General features: G+C 39.6%; 2 protein-coding genes across 4 annotated transcripts in view; both read right to left on the reverse strand.

The window, feature by feature from the left end:
• Positions 1 to 1,137: 1,137 nt before the first annotated feature.
• On the reverse strand, positions 1,138 to 3,840 carry fadd (Fas (tnfrsf6)-associated via death domain). The gene is made up of 2 exons (XM_058077660.1): positions 3,433 to 3,840; positions 1,138 to 2,325 (listed from the first exon to the last, which is right to left on the reverse strand). The coding sequence occupies exons 1-2, from the start codon at positions 3,725 to 3,727 to the stop codon at positions 2,018 to 2,020; spliced, it is 603 nt and encodes a 200-aa protein (XP_057933643.1). The 5' UTR covers positions 3,728 to 3,840; the 3' UTR covers positions 1,138 to 2,017.
• A 3,721-nt stretch (positions 3,841 to 7,561) lies between these two features.
• The window catches only part of ano1a (anoctamin 1, calcium activated chloride channel a), a 30,423-nt gene continuing 19,797 nt past the window's right edge, over positions 7,562 to 18,187 (reverse strand). For all 3 annotated transcript variants that reach the window (XM_058077658.1, XM_058077656.1, XM_058077657.1), the window contains 11 exons: positions 18,046 to 18,120; positions 17,611 to 17,812; positions 17,399 to 17,510; positions 16,081 to 16,138; positions 15,828 to 15,928; positions 15,550 to 15,692; positions 11,742 to 11,894; positions 11,052 to 11,104; positions 10,793 to 10,977; positions 10,602 to 10,707; positions 7,562 to 8,997 (listed from right to left, as the gene is read on the reverse strand). In XM_058077658.1, the coding sequence (XP_057933641.1) occupies positions 8,773 to 8,997; positions 10,602 to 10,707; positions 10,793 to 10,977; positions 11,052 to 11,104; positions 11,742 to 11,894; positions 15,550 to 15,692; positions 15,828 to 15,928; positions 16,081 to 16,138; positions 17,399 to 17,510; positions 17,611 to 17,812; positions 18,046 to 18,120 (1,413 nt within the window). In that variant the 3' untranslated portion in view covers positions 7,562 to 8,772. The remainder of the gene's footprint in view (positions 8,998 to 10,601; positions 10,708 to 10,792; positions 10,978 to 11,051; positions 11,105 to 11,741; positions 11,895 to 15,549; positions 15,693 to 15,827; positions 15,929 to 16,080; positions 16,139 to 17,398; positions 17,511 to 17,610; positions 17,813 to 18,045; positions 18,121 to 18,187) is intronic.

Below are 18,187 nucleotides of genomic sequence, written 5' to 3' on the forward strand. Positions count from 1 at the left end.
CAAAATACAATTGCTGGTCGATCACGTACGGCCTCCTTAAACTGACTGAGTGTTCCTAATCATATGGCTGCCAGTGAGACATGAGGCACCGTATTTGCCGAAATTTCCATCTTGTAGTCCCTGAACAAAGGTGACACATTGCTTTCATCTTATCCACTTATCTTTGTCCCTTTATCAATTTCATAATTGTAAGAGGCTTTTCAAGCTATGGCCTCTCCTTGGTAGTAACTGTGATTGTGTTTGGATGACACACTTCACACACACACTTCCTGTATGTGGGAAATTAGTATGCCTCTGTACAGTATTGAATGTTCCATACTGAAAAATAACATTTTGGTAAGATATTACTCAGATGTAAAATGACTCCAAAATTGACTCTATGGATGGATATTGTAAAAGACATTTCCAACACCCTGATACTTAAAGTAGCTACTTAAAAAAAATGACAATAAAGACGTGAAATTGTTTGATAAACGTATACCTTTTTTGTGCATTTAAGGTAATATAGGTAATAAGATGATATCTCATTGGAAGGAGATACAAGAAAATAAAATTAATAATAAAAGAAATATACTTTATTTTTCTAATGCACATATTGGACATGCAGTATCTGTAAGGATGAGGATGTTAAAGTGGGCGTTTCCAGTTTCAGAAGTAAATTTGCCGACAGCATGTTGAATGTCCCACACTGATAAGGACTTGTTTGCCAATGGAACAGCTGTCTGAAGCTCAGGCTCTTGCAGTACGCCATTGAGGTGCAAAAATGCTGTGCTAGCACATTTTAAATATGGTTGAACTAGGGAGTTCCTACCAGGGTTTTATGCTGCCAATACTGATCATTTATGAGTGAAATTGGCGATCGCATAGATTAATTGTGAAGGTACTACTGGCTATATCGGGGTCACCAGGGTTGTTTTTTTTTGAGTCGCTAATTGACCTAACATGCATGTTTATGGAATGTGGGAGGAAACCCACAAACATGCAAACTCCACACCACCCAAGCGGAGTAGGGCTGGGTTAAACAATTATTTTTGTGATTAATCTAGAAAATAGTTTTTCAATGCATCGATTAATCTAACGATTCATTTTTAAAACTGATTTGATTCCATTTCAATTTGACTATCGTTTATTCCCCATAATTTGACATATACAGCAATTACAGCTAATTTATCACCATGCATAAAAACAAGATATTTTTATTAACAAGTTGAAAAATGAATTGTATTGAACAATACAACAATAAAGTGCACAATGAAATCCTATAATAGCAAAAATAATAAATTAAAACACAATCTGAATCTAAATATAAACATAAAATAAATAAATAACAGCAGCTGTGTGTGTCCTTTTATCTTTCCCTCTTGCTTTCCACCACCACTCTCAAAGCTCAGGTCTAGTCTGCTCAGGTGTGTGTTTGAGTGGGTACATGCTCCGTGTGTGCGAGGCTGGAGCATGTACACACACGTGGTGCGTTTGGATGAATGACAGGGTTAATCATTGCAAACAAGGAAAGAAAAAAAGAGTTGAAAACGTATTGTGTCTTCTCCTCCACACAAGCAGCTCCAGGGTGCTGGTGCATCACGGTAGTGCTTTTATGGTACGCTATCTCCATTTTGCACAGGTCACAGACCACCGAATCGTTACCTTTAAGTGTAAAGTACTCCCATACTTTTGATATCCTATTGCGAGATATTTCTTCTTGCCCAACTCGCTGCGACTCTATGCCGCCATTTTTTTTTCTGAATGATGACGCATCGACGTGCAGTTTGAGTCAACGTCATCGATGATGTTCAGACTTGACTCAACCTGTCTTGTCTTGAGACTCAACTTGGACAGCTCTTTGAGACTTGCAAAACACTGACTTTCTGTCGCCAAATATGCAAAACTAGCATGCACACAAAGAAACATCTTTATATATTACAATACGCTATGCAGATTTATTTACACAAGAAAATCTACTTTCAAACAATTCATTTCATTTCATTCATCAAATCTTTAGTTGATTTGGTTGACATTTTCATTCATTTGTCAGGTCTTCACGGCCATCTTCATGACCAATGCAAGCGATTCTGTCTTCCACTTTATCAGCTGTAAGGTTTTGCTGACATGCTCTCAGGGCCTTGATTAAGTCTTCTGTATGAGCTTCAGCACCACGACTCTTCCTCCAAACCTTCAGCAGATCTCTCGCCGTCTCTTCCAGATCGGGGGGATACCTCCCGGCCACAGAATCCAGTTTACTTTCAGTCAAACCCAGCTTCCTTCCCAGTGTACGCCAGGTCCTTCCCAGATTCTCTGCAATCACGTCGGTGGCGATGTCCAGTTTGGCTGAAGATGCAGTCAAGACATAAATGGGAAATAAAGTCTTTTTATTACAGAAGGTGGAAGCCATACTGTATGTAAATGGATGCGCAGAAGTACGTTGGTAGATCTTGCTGTCTGGAGTCTTAAGAAATGTGCTGGACATGGAGTTGGACTCGATGCCCACATGCTCACGAGAAAAATGGGTTGGTTCAAACGGTGCTAAGGTTTAAGGCTTGTAAGGCTTTAAGGCTTGTAAGGTTTATATATATAATCATCCCTTGCTTATCACAGTTAATTGGTTCCAGACCCAACCGAGTGAATTTTCCCAAAATAGGATTCAATATTAACAAATTCTCGTAGTTTTCATAGTTAGAGCATAGAAAACCTGTTTATGACATTGTAAATACAAGCATAAACATTGTCACCTCTAGGGGCATGACAGAAAATTGAGAAACACTGCAATAATGGACATTATTGATGGCTAAAGGCCAGTTTACTTTATACAGTGTTCCCTCGTTCTGCTGGGAGACTTCACTTATGTTGACAGCGACACTGTGACCTGGATTAAGATTAATTTAAAGTATTTACAGCAGAAATATAGTCTTTTTAGCATTATACGGCCAGCCTTTTTTGCAGTGTATGTTTATGGTACAAATCTAAACCGAGCGGATGTGACGCGTCCTGCACATGCGTAGAACAGATTGCGTTATCACGTTATCATTGCGTTATTTAGGTAAAAAAAAACAAAAAACTAACTACTGCGTTTCGGGTCATGAAATCACGCAATCGAGGAAAATCTTTGCATTTTGGAGGCATTGACTGTTTATAAGGGAAATTAATTAGCTAAGCACGAGTGAGGCGTTTTGGTAAAGATTTTGACTCAAATATACGACTGTTAAGCCAAATGACCTTAGAATGTAATTTCCGTTTCAAGAAATGTTGAAAAGCGCTATGCAAATAAAATTTATTATTATTATTATTATTATTATTATTATTAAATGTGCCAAATCAATATATAAATATCAAAATATTTTAAAGCACTTCCGCATTTCCCAGAACCGACGAGGAGGGATTACCGCGTCGTCTGGTAACTGTTAAACATAACTTGATGTACAGAAAAGACAATAATACCTTTCTCCGTTGGGCAAGGTTGGTTGTTTTTGCACTCATCAAGTGTGTGAAAGTTGTCCAACTTGTCCGCCAGATCCTCTCTGTTAATTTGTCGGAGAAGTTGTGACAGCGACTCCGTTTTATCTTGTTTTAGCTCGCCTCTCTCGGTCAAACACTGGAACAATTGCACTCCGCTGGTGATCTTCTCGGCCTCCCTCTTCCTCACCATGTCCCGACACAGAAACATCAGCTTCTTCAGCTGTTCGTCTTTCAGATCATCGGATATGCCCAGTAAAAGAGCGTTAAAGGAGCTCATAATGGCACTCAAAGCCTGCTCACGCTCTCGCCTAACAGGCGTACCGAAGTCCGGATCAACATAAAAAGTTATACTTTCGCTTCCGTGTTGCCCGAAGAAGTCACAGCACAACCCCACCTGCCAAATCAAAACGACTTTACTATTTATTTTTTTATGACATAAATTAGCATTAGAACACACGTAAATTCCATACTAATGTGGAATGTTAAGAAATACAATATTTTATTTATTAACTTTCATGAACAAAAAAATCGTCTTTGGTTCACAGCTTTCGGTCCGCTCGGAAACACTCGAGCAAGATCGGCGTAGTACATCCGGTAGCAGATAAAGTCAAGCCTTCAAAATAAAACATGCACGCCTGTAGAGCAACACGGTCTGGTGTTGTCAGGAGAAGTTGGAGCACAATATACGCCTTGGAAAAAAAATAATAAATTATATAATTATTTTTTATAATAAATTATGTAATTAAATAATATTATTCATATTTCCAAACGAATATGTAAATTATATACAAATCCATATTCATCTAATGTTAATAACTTGCTCGTGGACTGACACTGGCGGGATTAGCATTTTTTTCAGTTCTGATTACAGTTACATGAAATTATATAAAACGTATCATTCAGTATTTATATTTTCATATTTATACATTTAAGGGAATCCAATATTTTCTTGAACACGGGTCTTTTTGGCCAAAAGGCAACAATTTAAATGAGCGCACAGCAGTTTTCTTTAATATTTTAACTTTATTGCACTAATTATTCCACATATTATTACAATATTCTTATACATTTTTCTTGTTCGATTACAACTTCATCATTTTAATATTTTGACTATTAATTGAAAATTAATCAATTAATTAATTGATAATTAAATTTTTAGGGGGGTTCTTGTTAAACTACATGTGTTTTTTTGTGGTTTTGAACATGTTGGCAAACAAATGACAAAACAATACATTCTTTTCAGTTAAGACTTTTTCTTAAGAGTTTAAAACTTAGGTGGAATACATATTGGCACACAGCAGACTACACATGCCAATCAACAGAACACTTACTTTACACAGTTTGTGCTTGGTCATGCACAAGAAAATACTGTACTATGCTCCGTGCCTTAACAGTAACAATGCATACATTCACTTTAGTAGAAAATCAAGAAATGTCAAAAGCTGAATGAAAATGAAACAAATATGAGGCGAAGCTATTGTACGGGGTTTGACTGATACAAATATTAAAATGCATTTGCTTCACTTGACATCATACAAGTCCAAAAGTCTTGAAAGGGGACCTATTATGCTTTTCCACTTTTCTGATCTATTATTGCCGTTACAAAGGTTTGCACATTTGGAAGTGATCCCTGAAAATAGTTTTGGATGGCTCTGCACACTTGGTTTTACACCGAGCAATATTGACATCATTGCGATCCGGACTTTCTTATATGGGCTGCCGATTGCCTGCACTCAGTAAATTTAACAGACGGTTTGGGTGGGAAGCATGAAATCCATGGAAGAACTGAATAAAGAGGTGCAGGATCGGAAGATCTAGAAAGCTTTCTGTGCTGGTTATTGTGTATACCTGCTCTATAGGAGTCAACGACTCAATACAAAGGGCCAAAAATGAGCATAATAGATCCCCTTTAAGACAAACGGGGTATTCTGGAAGCGGGTTTAGTGGGATAGCGAAGTGTGTTGAGTGGAAAGCTAGGCTTGCTGGCTCAGAGAAGGTAGCTTAAAGTTGCTGTATCACCATGGTAACTTAGGCTAAACTCATAACCTGGTCGGGAGTTACGCCAAGTTACGCTACTGTTTCATGGTGTAACTCATTTGGGAATGGTGCCACCATTTATTGAGAACCTGGTGGACCTGGGAGAGAGAATAACATGAGTAGCACTACGCCGGGAGTGGTTACTTTGACATCACACTGATTCGCTAGCATTCCCTGCTGAAAGTCTCTATGTAGAGATGTCGATTTACAGTCGAGAACACACGACATTTGCTCACGTTTCGAGCCGTGCATCAACAATGCAAAATGCAATATGAAACATTAACTCAGCCAGTGTTTGCAGACGTATACAGTATGTCGCAACAGTCCTTGCATGAGTATTCAGCCTATAAATCTTCTTATATTACAATATTTGCTGGAGGAATAAACACTCTGAGGCATCAATCAACTGGAAGAAAATTTAACAAAGAGGTCGCTACAAAATGTCAACACCGCAGCTTAACGGTCACAATGACATACAGCATTTAGCCGTAAAATGACAATATACACATATTTCAACGATGAAAATGTATCCAATTTCTTTTTTTATGTGTTTTTAAAGTGTTAATATTTCAAATGTTGAGCACTGATAAGTGAAAAGACTAGTAGGTATAATAATCAGTTTTAACCTCCACATTTACACGCTCGACATTATTTTGCCAGCAGTCTGTCTTCGCTCTATTGGTGTTGCTTTTGACTGTAATAATCTCTTTAAACTCCTCATATCCAGCCATTATATTTACTTTGTCATCTTGTGTAAAATACACCTGCTGGGATCGTTTCCTTGGGTTATGTCGCGCTACATCTTGAGAACAAAGCCTCGGTTGGTTGAACTGTTTTTGCAGAAATACCCCCGAAAAAAGTGGAATGCAATGTTTTGTGACAGCAAACAGAAATCATTAAAAATAAAAGTTAGGTTTCCTGAGTGCTCAGTGCTAATCTCCATAGATTGATAGTTATTCTTTAGTAAGAGAAATTAGTAAACAGAAGCTTCACACGTGCATGGCTGTAATTAAAGTGTAGTATTAATAGTTACTGCTTGTCGTACCATTCCCCATCTCTACAGACCAATGGCGGCACACTGCTTTCATCTTATCCACATGTCTTTGTCTATTTACGTATTTCACCGGGTCGGCCAAGGTTTCCCACTCGAAACACAAAAGAGGATTTCACTTCTTCCTGGCACTATGGCTAACCTTGAAATCATTTTTGTGGATCAAAACTGAAATATGCTCTAAAATCAAAATATGGCTAATCAGTGATATCAGTCATGATGATGTAAGTGATACGCCGTTGATGGGAACTACGTTTGCTTTCAGCTGAGTAAGTGCGTAATGTGTAAGTCACTCGATGGCCGATCGTAATGGCCGATGTGTGAATTAGTTTTCACTCTTATAGTTCATAATCATTCATTTTAATGTCTTTATTATTTAACTTATTTATTTTTTGTGTACATTTTTAAAAATAAATTAACACGATTTTCACATATTTTAATATGTGTTTTACCTGTTTTACCATAGAATATATTCTAGCTTGGCTATATTGACTATGGCCTATTATTGGTAAAAAATATGTATATACAAGCAAATGATGTAAACTAATTTTGTGTATGTTTTGGGCTGAAACTAAGCATTTTCAAGTATAAAAATGGCTAAAGTAAACTACAAAGGCGGCACAGCGGTCGAGTGGTTAGCGCGCAGACCTCACAGCGAGGAGACCAGGGACAATTCCACCCTCGGCCATCTCTGTGTGGAGTTTGCATGTTCTCCCCGTGCATGCGTGGGTTTTCTCCGGGTACTCCGGTTTCCTCCCACATTCCAAAAACATGCTAGGTTAATTGGTGACTCCAAATTGTCCATAGGTATGAATGTGAGTGGGAATGGTTGTTTGTCTATATGTGCCCTGTGATTGGCTGGCCACCAGTCCAGGGTGTACCCCGCCTCTCGCAGCTGGGATAGGCTCCAGCACCCCCGCGACCCTCATGAGGAAAAAGCGGTAGAAAATGAATGAATGTATGAATGAAACTACAAAGGCATTACATGACAAATGTCGGAAAGTGAAATATCGTGTCACTAAGTACAAGTTAAGGTTCATTTATTACTATTACTTCAGTAATAGACATGGGGAAGGGGTAGGATAATTGATTCTTATTCTGATAAACATATGCTCTTCTTCTTTCTACTCCTTTTCAGACATGTTGAATTGTGCAAATGTAACCATGTGATGCCCCTTCACATGTAACTTGTTACATGTAATACAAAAAACATAGCAGAAAATAATGTTTAGCGCAAAAGAACCAAAAAGCTCCAAATCTAAATACATTAACAACCACACCTCTTCAAAACAGTAATGACCAACATTTGTAGAAAAAGAAAATTCAATGGAAGCATAGACACAGCAGGGGATTTTATCCATTGTATGGACGAACATGGACGGATTAACTAGACAAGCTTCTTCCCTGAGAATACCTTTCAGATTAAAGTGGGGTTTGGCATCGTTTTGTCTGGTGTTTATATTCACGTATAACAGAAAATAATGGGATTTTTGTTTCCCAAATACAACTAGTAACATTTCATTTGACTAATCCTCATGAAAAATGACTCCAGAAAGTATAATGATTAACACCTGAGTATCCATTTCTCTTGAAATGTCTTATGTGTATTTCCTATGTGTATTTGAGTGTATTTCAGTGGTGCATTTTTAGGTTTGAGATATACAGTGGGACATCAGTTTCGGTTAGAGTTGGACCTTCTGGAACAGATTCATGATGCAAACAGAGGTTTCACTGTATTATATTCTATTTTTTACCTTGACATGTTTCAACTGCCACCTGAGCACTGTGACGTGGTGCTCATCAGCCCTGCTGCTCGATGGTCTCCGGAGGAGAGAGTCCCAGGTGTGAGAGATCATAAATGCCCTTTCATCCCTCATGATGTTTCCTTATTTCCACGTCCTTCTTAGTCCATGTTTGCCTTGTCCAGTCCATGATGTCTTTAGAAATCCCTCGTCAATTGACTTGAAGAAATGGCTCTAGGTTGCTATAGGTTCAAAAAGATATGTACATGTTGAAAAAGCCCTAAAATGGTGAATATGTGAAAGTTTCAGGTTTTAAGTCATTTCTACAGACAGTCAAAATGGAGAAGCCTTACTTTTGTGAAATTGCATAAGCTTTTCTAGCTACTGTTTAAAGTCCTCCATTTATAAACTTAGTTATGAGTTGTACCGTGTTCTTTTTTAAAGATATTTGTGCTTCTTTTCCAATAAACGTACAGCTGGTACTTGAGTAATTTATGTTTTGCTGCGAGTGCGTTGTAGTAGGCTCTTGTTCGAGGATGACGGGGAAGTGCTATTGTTCCCCCTGTGACTCTCTCGCAGGGCAAGTCTCCTTCCTTGCTCTTCTTTCATGAACATCTCCACCATGAGGACCTTCTCCTTGTGGATCTGGAGACTGATGTCCTTTGGTATGTCTGGGATCAACCAATCCACAAAGTCGCTCATGAGCATCACCACGTTCTGTCAGGCAACAAATAGAAAAGGCATCAGTGTACCATCACCATACATTCCAATACAACTAATTGATATGATGCATGGAATATTGATGCTAAATATAGCATGCCATAGCAACAAGCAATGACAAGTATACGTTTGGCAGAGTACAGAGTGATTGCAGTAAATGTTACACATGTCTTTATTGCGCACATGAATGAAGTTGCGGGTGAGCGAGAACAGGGTAGGTTGCATAATTGTGAGTGTTTTGTTTCTATCAGAAAATGTGTTGTTACTCATTAAGAACCTGTGAGGAGCGACAATTATTATGTCCCAAACTTGAGCTTGGAGACTTAACAGACTTTTTGTGAGGAGTGGGCACAAGTACAAGTACGACTGGCTGAGTTTGTGTACACCCTTAATCACTACATGTGGCATTCACCAACGTATGTCGAAACAGGACACAACTGAGTAAAACAATAGTTCTGTTTTCTTAATTGTTGTTGATACTATCTTACTAATACTACAACACCAGGCTGTTGGACTTGAGCACGGATCAATGGGAGGGTTGCTTCACAAAGCGCATCTGGCTTAAAAACTAAAACAAACCATGATTTGGTGACCTTTGACAAGAGAAGCCGAAAGACAACAAAGCACATTTTTATTTAACTAATTTAACTAATCTCTTCATCTTTTTCGCCATCATCCCAGCAAACAACCCTGCTCAATTTAAGTAATTGATTATTTTGTAGGTTTCCAAACACATGCATGGTCCAGAACTTTTGTACTTTTGTGAACATAAAAAATAATAAAACATTCATTAATTTATTCATTTTCTACCGCTTATCCTCACAAGGGTCGCGGGGAGTGCTGGAGCCTATCCCAGCTGTCTTTGGGCGAGAGGCGGGGTACACCCTGGACTGGTCACCAGCCAATCACAGGGCACATATAAACAAACAACCATTCACACTCACATTCATACCTATGGACAATTTGGAGTGGCCAATTAACCTAGCATGTTTTTGGAATGTGGGAGGAAACCGGAGTACCCGGAGAAAACCCACGCATGCACGGGGAGAACATGCAAACTCCACACAGAGATGGCTGAGGGTGGAAATAATAAAACAATTGAGGTTAAATAAATATTTGATCCCAACCTATAAGCATTGTGACCTATTGCAACAAGATTGTAGACCTGCACAAGAATAGAAGTTACTATCGAGTTACTATCGGTGCAATTATTGCTAATCCACGCCAGTCAATCACCCTCACTCTGGAGTTCCATGCCTGATTTCACCAGGTGGGGTAAGGGTGATTGTGAGAAAGATGAGAGAGCAGCCCACAATGACAAGGGAGGAGTTAATTGATGATGTCAAGAGAGTTGGGAGCACAGTCAGTCAGAAAAGCATTTGTAAGACAGGTTGTTGTCTTGCAGTGGCTGCAAGCTACAGGCCTGGGGGGGACTGGGACAAAAATGTGGCCCTAAACGTTTCAGTTCAGACTGGCCCGAGACCCCATTACGAGCCTCAATGCTTATTACAAAAAAGAAACATTATACCCCTAATATGAATGCATAATACGGTCTCAGCATTGACACGAGTGAGTGATCATAGTATGTGGGTGCCCCAAACCTGGAAGACAACCACAAAAGCAAGGCGGACTGCAAGAATGGCCCAAAACTCCTTGGAGAGATCATACGGTGTGTTGGACCAGGGAGGCTCTCTGTAGTCTTTATACCTGATATCAGACACATACAAAAACAATGTCACATTGGGTTTATTGGGTGTGTTGTGAATAAACAATCAACAATCAAACTTCTTACCTGCATGTTTCTACCTTATGACCAAGGATCATTGGCTGGATAGGGTCTGTACCTGGCTGAAAGTCACTCACGTTGAAATATGACAGAGTGTGATTGACAAAGCCGTGCATGGTGCCATCAGGACTGTACATGTACAGGTAGACAAGCCGTGGGATGAAGTCAGATGTGAAGGCGATGACAAAGGCCTGCCAAACAAAAACTGGCTATTATTATGATGTACTATGAAGACATGGGACTGAAGTTATACTGACAAACTCACATTCAGTATAACTGCCACCTTGCTTAGGCCTCTTAACAGGTTGTACCAGATACCTGTAAACAAAAACATATTTTTTACCATTTGGGATGGGTATCAATACTCATAGTAACTAGATCAAAAAAGGCATCAATTTAATGTCCAATGCCCAAATCCTAAGAAGTTAGGGAATAAAATTTACCAACGTAGATCCAGATAATCACAGAGGCTGGGATGTCCCCCAACCTCATCCGGATCACAATACAAAGGTTAGGGTTAGACGAAATGAGAGTAGTGAGCGCTAGCCGTTGAGTCAACTCTGCATCCCACATGACTCTTAAAAGGTGCTTTCTGTCATGGTTACGTACTGCACTAGCATTACTAGTGGTACTAGCATTACAAAGTAATGGCGGGTTGCAAAAGTATTCATACCCCTGAGCAACACTCTATTTCTTGGCACAGAACAAAGGAAAGGTGTGTTTCTCCTGTTGACATGAAAGGAAATAGCACAAACCAGTATCACTGATTTCTTTCTGAAGTGTTCTGAACTATAGATAGATTGCATAAGTCTGTATTTCATTGTTGCAAAAGTATTCACACCGAGGCATCAAGTCATAGTCAGTACTTGGTTGCAGCTCCTTTGACAGCAATACCAGCTTTCAATCACTTTGGATAGGCAGCAAAGAGTTTTGAACGACAAAAGAAACCACCTACCAATATCTTTGGCTTTGACAGCAATTGGCCTTCTAAGCTCCATAACAAACTTTTTGGCATCCAGGCGTATCTCAATGATGTTATTCAGAAGAGCAAAGAGTGGCGCCAGAGGAAACGAGGCCACAAAAAGAGTCACCATTCCAAACTGGATGACTATGGAAACAAATACAAACTGGTGTTAAAGAAAAATAAGCATCAGTTATTGAAGTCAACAGGAAGTGATTAGGGGACAAGACAATACTGCCAGTTTCCAGTGTAATCATGTCATATTGTTTGAATCTCCATTTGGGCATCTCTGTGTGGAGTTTGCATGTTCTCCCCGTGCGCGCTATTGAAGGAAGTGAATCTGAATCGAGTTGACAAGTGACAGCCTCATAATATTCAAAGTCTGGCTTGCTTACTATTGTTTGATAGCAGAATTTGCTATCTGGTGTGTGTTTGTTTGTCCCCCATATCCTAATGTTAAAGGGGACCTGGTATGCACATTTATCAGCTATTCCAGCTGTATTTCCATGAATTTCCAAAATGGTCTGTTTTAATTTATTCCCACTGCCCGCCCACAACTGTGATTGTTCCCAAACTTTCTTGTAGACTTCCAGACTACTGCCGAACCCCACTTTCTAATTTTGTCCATATAGGAGTTGATAATTGGAGAGCTTTGGAGAGCGACTTGAAAAGTTGTTAGAAGCTACTGGTAGCTTGTGAGCTACTCACTGGAGACCCCTGACGTAGCGTGTATGGTCTATTTAAGGTGCGTATCGCTGTAGGGAAAATGCTGTTTTTTGCTTTGTGTCCCGAATGGGTCCAGTCTGATGATGTAATGGGAGAGGGCAATCTCCTGCAGGAAGGATAAGGGACAGCCAATAATCTTTCGGGTTGTATTTACTACCCTCTGTAAAGCCTTCCTGTCTGCCGTGGAACAGGCTGCATACCAGACAGTGATGGAGAACACCAGGACAATTGGTCAATTGGTCAATAAGTCATTAGTATGTGTTTGTTTAGACCAGAGGTCAACAACCTTTACTATCCAAAGAGCCATTCTTTAGGGTAAAGCATTTTGTGATTGTGGTTGTTTTGGGGTAATTGGCCTTAAATAAGGCTAGTTGTGACTGAGAAGAGCCTGATAAAGCTCATCAACACATGCTTTCAGTATTTTCTCAGGTGCTCCATCAGGGCTGGAAACCCTTCTTGGGTGTACTGATCTGAGAACAGTAGATTTTTATGAGTTAGGGTTAGTCCCTGGACCACCACTGAATTCCTAAAAACCTTGAGATAGACATTAAAAATGTCTATTTTTGACTCGGCTTGTTCATCTCCCTCCAAACCATTCTGCTAGATATTGATGTTCTCCTCTGATCTATCAGAATTCAGAATTAGCAATAAAATTGACAGTTGTAATGATTCGATTAGATTTGATTAAACTCCACATCTCTCCCCTTCTCTCTTCAATTGCCATTGTTCACTAGCGACACAATTTATGTTAAATCCCTAAATATGAATCAGACTGTTGACAGCCTGTTGGCTCTTTGGGCAGATACGGTAGAAGGGTCACCACATGATTGACAGAAGTCAGGTGAACAGTGATTCCAGTGATCCTGGAATTTTTTTTTATCAGTCAAATCTGCTGCGATCCAGTTGATGGTTGCTGTGACCTGCTAATTGTTCCACAGCAGTCCCTGATGGTTTTGCTCCAATTTGTCTATTTCATGGACGATTGATCTGGCGTTTGAGAGGAAGACAGTTGGCAGCGGGGGTTTGTGTCAATGCTTCTAAGCTTCTTGCATGGGCAACAACAACACTGCATCTTTTTTATTGAAATACATGCTCTGGAACAACCAAACAACCATTTTTTGTGTTGTTTATGTTGTTGCATTGTTGTTTAGACATTGTGGCTTAATATATATGGCTACATTTGTGTCAAAGTGAAAGATCTGACTCCAAATTGTCCATAGGTATGAATGGTTGTTTGTCTATATGTGCCCTGTGATTGGCTGGCGACCAGTCCAGGGTGTACCCTGCCTCTCGCCCGAAGTCAGCTGGGATAGGCTCCAGCATAACAATGAAAGCGTGAGAGAGTGACACTGACAATTTGTCAGTGTGTGACCAACGATTTATGAGGCTGTTCAATTCCAAAACTTTCCTGACATTCCATATACGTACTATAGTTGACAATTCACGCACTTTGTCCCTTATTACCGTGAGAATCAAAACTCAGTCTGTAAAATGTGGAGTCCATTGACATCATCTTATCACAGCTTAATCCTATCAATACCAGTGTGTCTGATCCCTCAATGATCAAATTCATTGTCGTTTGACTGTTTGTTTACACACTTTGTCACCCTGCCTCACATTGGCGGCAGCGAGCTAGCCAGATCGAGATAAATAGAGTTATCCACCGAGCTTTATCATGTTTTTGTCCTACATGTGGTAGCTACAAGTGGTTATCACATTCATGGTGTACATGCTAACTTAGCAATAACCGTAATAATTTTGGTTGTGTGTCAAAGTTGTTTACCATAAACATGTAGTGTATCCAGCTTTATGATAGTGATGCTGTCACAGGGGTCTCCAACAGGTTGCTGATGAGCTAGCAGGTTGCCAGGTGTTGAATAAAAATATTTGCTTCAACTCTATTTTTATCACTGTCAATCATAATTGTCAGTCAATCAAACAAGCCAATCAAAATAGTAACGTCAAGTTCCAGAAAAATGACAAAGACATTTCAAAACGACCACACTGCGCTATGACAGCAAAATCCTAAGGGAATATAAAGGGGATGATAATGCACGATATGTCAAAAAAAGAAGTCAGAGCGAAGGACTAAACCAGAGTGCAAGTGAAGTGGAGAATCGATGTAGACGAATGAATGATGTGATTGTAACTGTGCTACATTGCGCCAAGGTCCTCCACTGACAGTTGAGAACAGAAGGGGAGAACAAGATTAAATATATATAACATATATAATAAATGTTGCTTCAACAGTGCCATAGGTGGTCAACTGACTGATACATGCATTCCACTCTCTGGAAGTATACAAAAAAAAACACAAAATCTATCCCAGCTGTCTTCGGGTGAGAGGCGGGTACACCCTAGACTGGTCACCAGCCTATCGGAGGGCACATACAGACAAACAACCATTCACACTCCCATTCATACCTATGGACAATTTGGAGTCACCAATTAACCCTGCATGTTTTTGGAATGTGGGAGGAAACCGGAGTAACCAAAGAAAACCCACGCCCGGGGAGAACATGCAAACTCCACACAGAGATGCCTAAGTGGAGATTCAAACCCAAATGGCCAACATGTTAACCACTCGGCCACTGTGTGGGCCCTGAAGGAATACATTCATCCTAATTGGATGACATCAACACTACAGTATATCGCCAAATGACTGCTGAAAAAGAAGGTCTGGAATTGGAAACCTTTCACTACATTGACCATAAATGACTGGATATGGAGAATGGCATAGATCCACACCATCATTTCTTTTCCAATATTATCAATAAGTGATTTTGCTACATGGAAGAACAATACAACAGAGATATTAAATGGGACACAAACTCATTCACAATTCATTCATTCATTCATTCATTTTCTACTGCTTATCCTCACGAGGATCGCAGGGGTGCTGGAGCCTATCCCAGCTGACTTTAGGTGAAAGGCGGGGTTCACCCAGGTTTGTTCGAACATCAACCACATCATGCAATATTTGAGCCAATGAAAGAAACCTCATATTTTCTATCGATATGATGGGAAAGAGTAGCTGTAAGTGTTACCCTACATAACAGTTTCAAAACAAACTTACTCATTTCCATATACTCTGGATTAAGGCCTACAAAGGGGCCCAAGAAGTGATCCTTCTCATGCCGTTTCAATGTCTTGGCCAGTTCCTCTTCTCGCTTTGTGTCTAGGTCGGACGACTTCTTGCGTAGCATTTTTTTCAGCTTGCTACAGAACAAATGAAACAAAGAAATCAAAATGGTCTGTTAGCAGGTGGTCTGTTAAAAATAATAGGTATTGTGAGGTGTAGTCAAGTTTCTTTGGAAAACATGACTCCCAATCGAATCAAAGTTAAGCACTCACGGTATGCCAATCTCAAACAGGTTGTTTTGGATGAGCTGTTTGCCAAGCATGGTGATACATAACTGGATGCATAACTCCATAAGGCATCCTGCGTGCGCACACTGGAGGAGAAACAGGACATGAAGACAAACGATTTACTCTCTCTGAAAAGCATTTCATGTTAGTGCCCAACATATCACATGAATTATCAGTTAAATTACTGAAATACTGGAAAAAAACAGAATATGCATATAGAAACACTATTGGGAGTTACCTCTTCCATTCTGTATGATCCGACAACATACAGGTATTTTCCTGGCCGCCCCACAAGCCTATGGATAACAATAACACATACAATTTGTATTGTACCATTTACCAGAACTCTGTTCACACTTAACTGCAACAAATGAATGTAATATAGTAAGTAAGTACGTGTACTAACATTAACGCTGTGGTTTGTCACACACCCGAGTGCTTAGAAGGACTTCCGATTTGTGATGCGAGCTTCAAACCCAAATTTGTAGGAGTTGATCTTTTTAAAATGTTCGCTTTTAATCCACACCACATGTGTGAATCTGATCCGGACATAGAGACTGGACTGTCCGAAGTTTCTCAAGAAAAGAGGTTTCTTTAAGACATCTCTCAATGGTAAGTCGCCTTAGCATTGTAACATTCGGCTGTCGACTAGTGTAAAAACTCACACATCATAATTCTACACAGAAAACCGTTTTTGCGGCGTTTGGAGGAGGACCACACCCACAAGTAAGCCCGCTCCTCTGTGACATCACAAAGCAACAGTTTTGCAACGCCCTGTGAAACCGAGCATTTTGAGGCATCCCAAACTTCTTTCAGGGCGCACTTCCGAATGCGCAAACCTCCTTATCTGAAACTTTGGCATGGTTTAACACGAGAATACTACTTTCTAACTACATTTATTGGTCAGAAAAGTGGAAAAAACTAAGTATTGTGTATTCTTGTGTTAAACGATGCCAAAGTTTCAGATAAGGAGGTTTGCGCATTTGGAAGTGAGCGATGAAAGAACTTTGGGAAGGCGCTGAACACTTGGTTTCAGAAAGTTTTCTGTAGCCAAATTGTGTGACATGAATCCTTATATGGGCATGCCCAGCTCTGCTTCGCTCTGTCTACGGTGTTAGCAATGGCAATAAATCGCCGTTTATTGTCAACTCCGATACCTACAAAATTAGAAAGTGGGGTTCGGCAGCTGCCCGGTGGAGTGGGTGTGCTTAGAGGCAGGCCGTGGGTGCAATAAATTCAAACAAACGGCAATAGGAAATGAAAGGGAATACAGCTGGAATAGGTAAGTTTAATGTGAAGCTGCTCTATAGAAGTCCACAAGTTAATGCAAAGGGCTGAAAAAGAACATAGTAGGTCCCCTTTAAAAGAGAAATATCATCACATAAAGGGGACCTACAGGTATATGCATATTAAAAATAGAAATTATTTTTTTATGTAATTTGAAAGTTATTGTCTCAAGTGTGACAAAATCCCTCTTCTCACCCAGTTCCTCATAATTAAAATAAATGTAATTAGCCATGAGTAAACACAAATGCAGTAAGTGAGTGATTTCTTACCGTCCTCTAAAAAAGGCCAAATAAACAATCGGTGTGAAAGCGTTGACAAACTTCAAGATAAATGTCTTGAAGATAAGCCTCTCTTCAAAGCTTTTGTCTGTTTTTGGAACCTCTGAAAAAAACAAAAAAAAATGCATTTAATTGTAACTTTTGAATGCCTATGAATGTCTATGACAATGATCAATAAATCAATTGGAGAAGGTTTTTCTTACCAAGTACAGTGAGCCAGCGTGCGATAGCACCATAGATTTCATCTAAGATGATGATGACGATGAGGTTGATGATGGCAGCCGTTGTTTTGACGGTGGCCCGGACATTGTACCGTGCTGCAGGGTAGGTGCTGATGTGCAAAGCCGTCTTAATGCTAATCCGGTAGAGGATCACACCGAAGACAATGACAAACGTCACTGAGATCTACAAGTAAGCAGAAAAGATTACAGATACAGATGAATTACATTTACATTATATCCAACAAGGGTAAAACTGCATCCGCTTTTGTAGCTTTTGGTTTTGATCTGACCTTTTGGAACAAATTAATTAATCTAAAAAAAATGCTTCGACTGTGGACACTGAATCTCCATTAGCATACAGGAAATGATTGGAAGCAATTACAATAGCAATTAAAAACAGATTAAAAACGTACTCACCATGAATGCCATCATGGCCACCACTGTCAAGTAAGCTGGCAGTCTGTCTGTACATGTCAGCTTCACTTTCTCACCCTAACATAAAAAAAACAGAAGTTTACATACACCCACCTTTGGCATGAATATCAATGTTTCTTGAAAA

This window comes from Doryrhamphus excisus, chromosome 7, assembly GCF_030265055.1.
Source record: "Doryrhamphus excisus isolate RoL2022-K1 chromosome 7, RoL_Dexc_1.0, whole genome shotgun sequence".
In the NCBI taxonomy this organism is placed as follows: Eukaryota; Metazoa; Chordata; class Actinopteri; order Syngnathiformes; family Syngnathidae; genus Doryrhamphus; species Doryrhamphus excisus.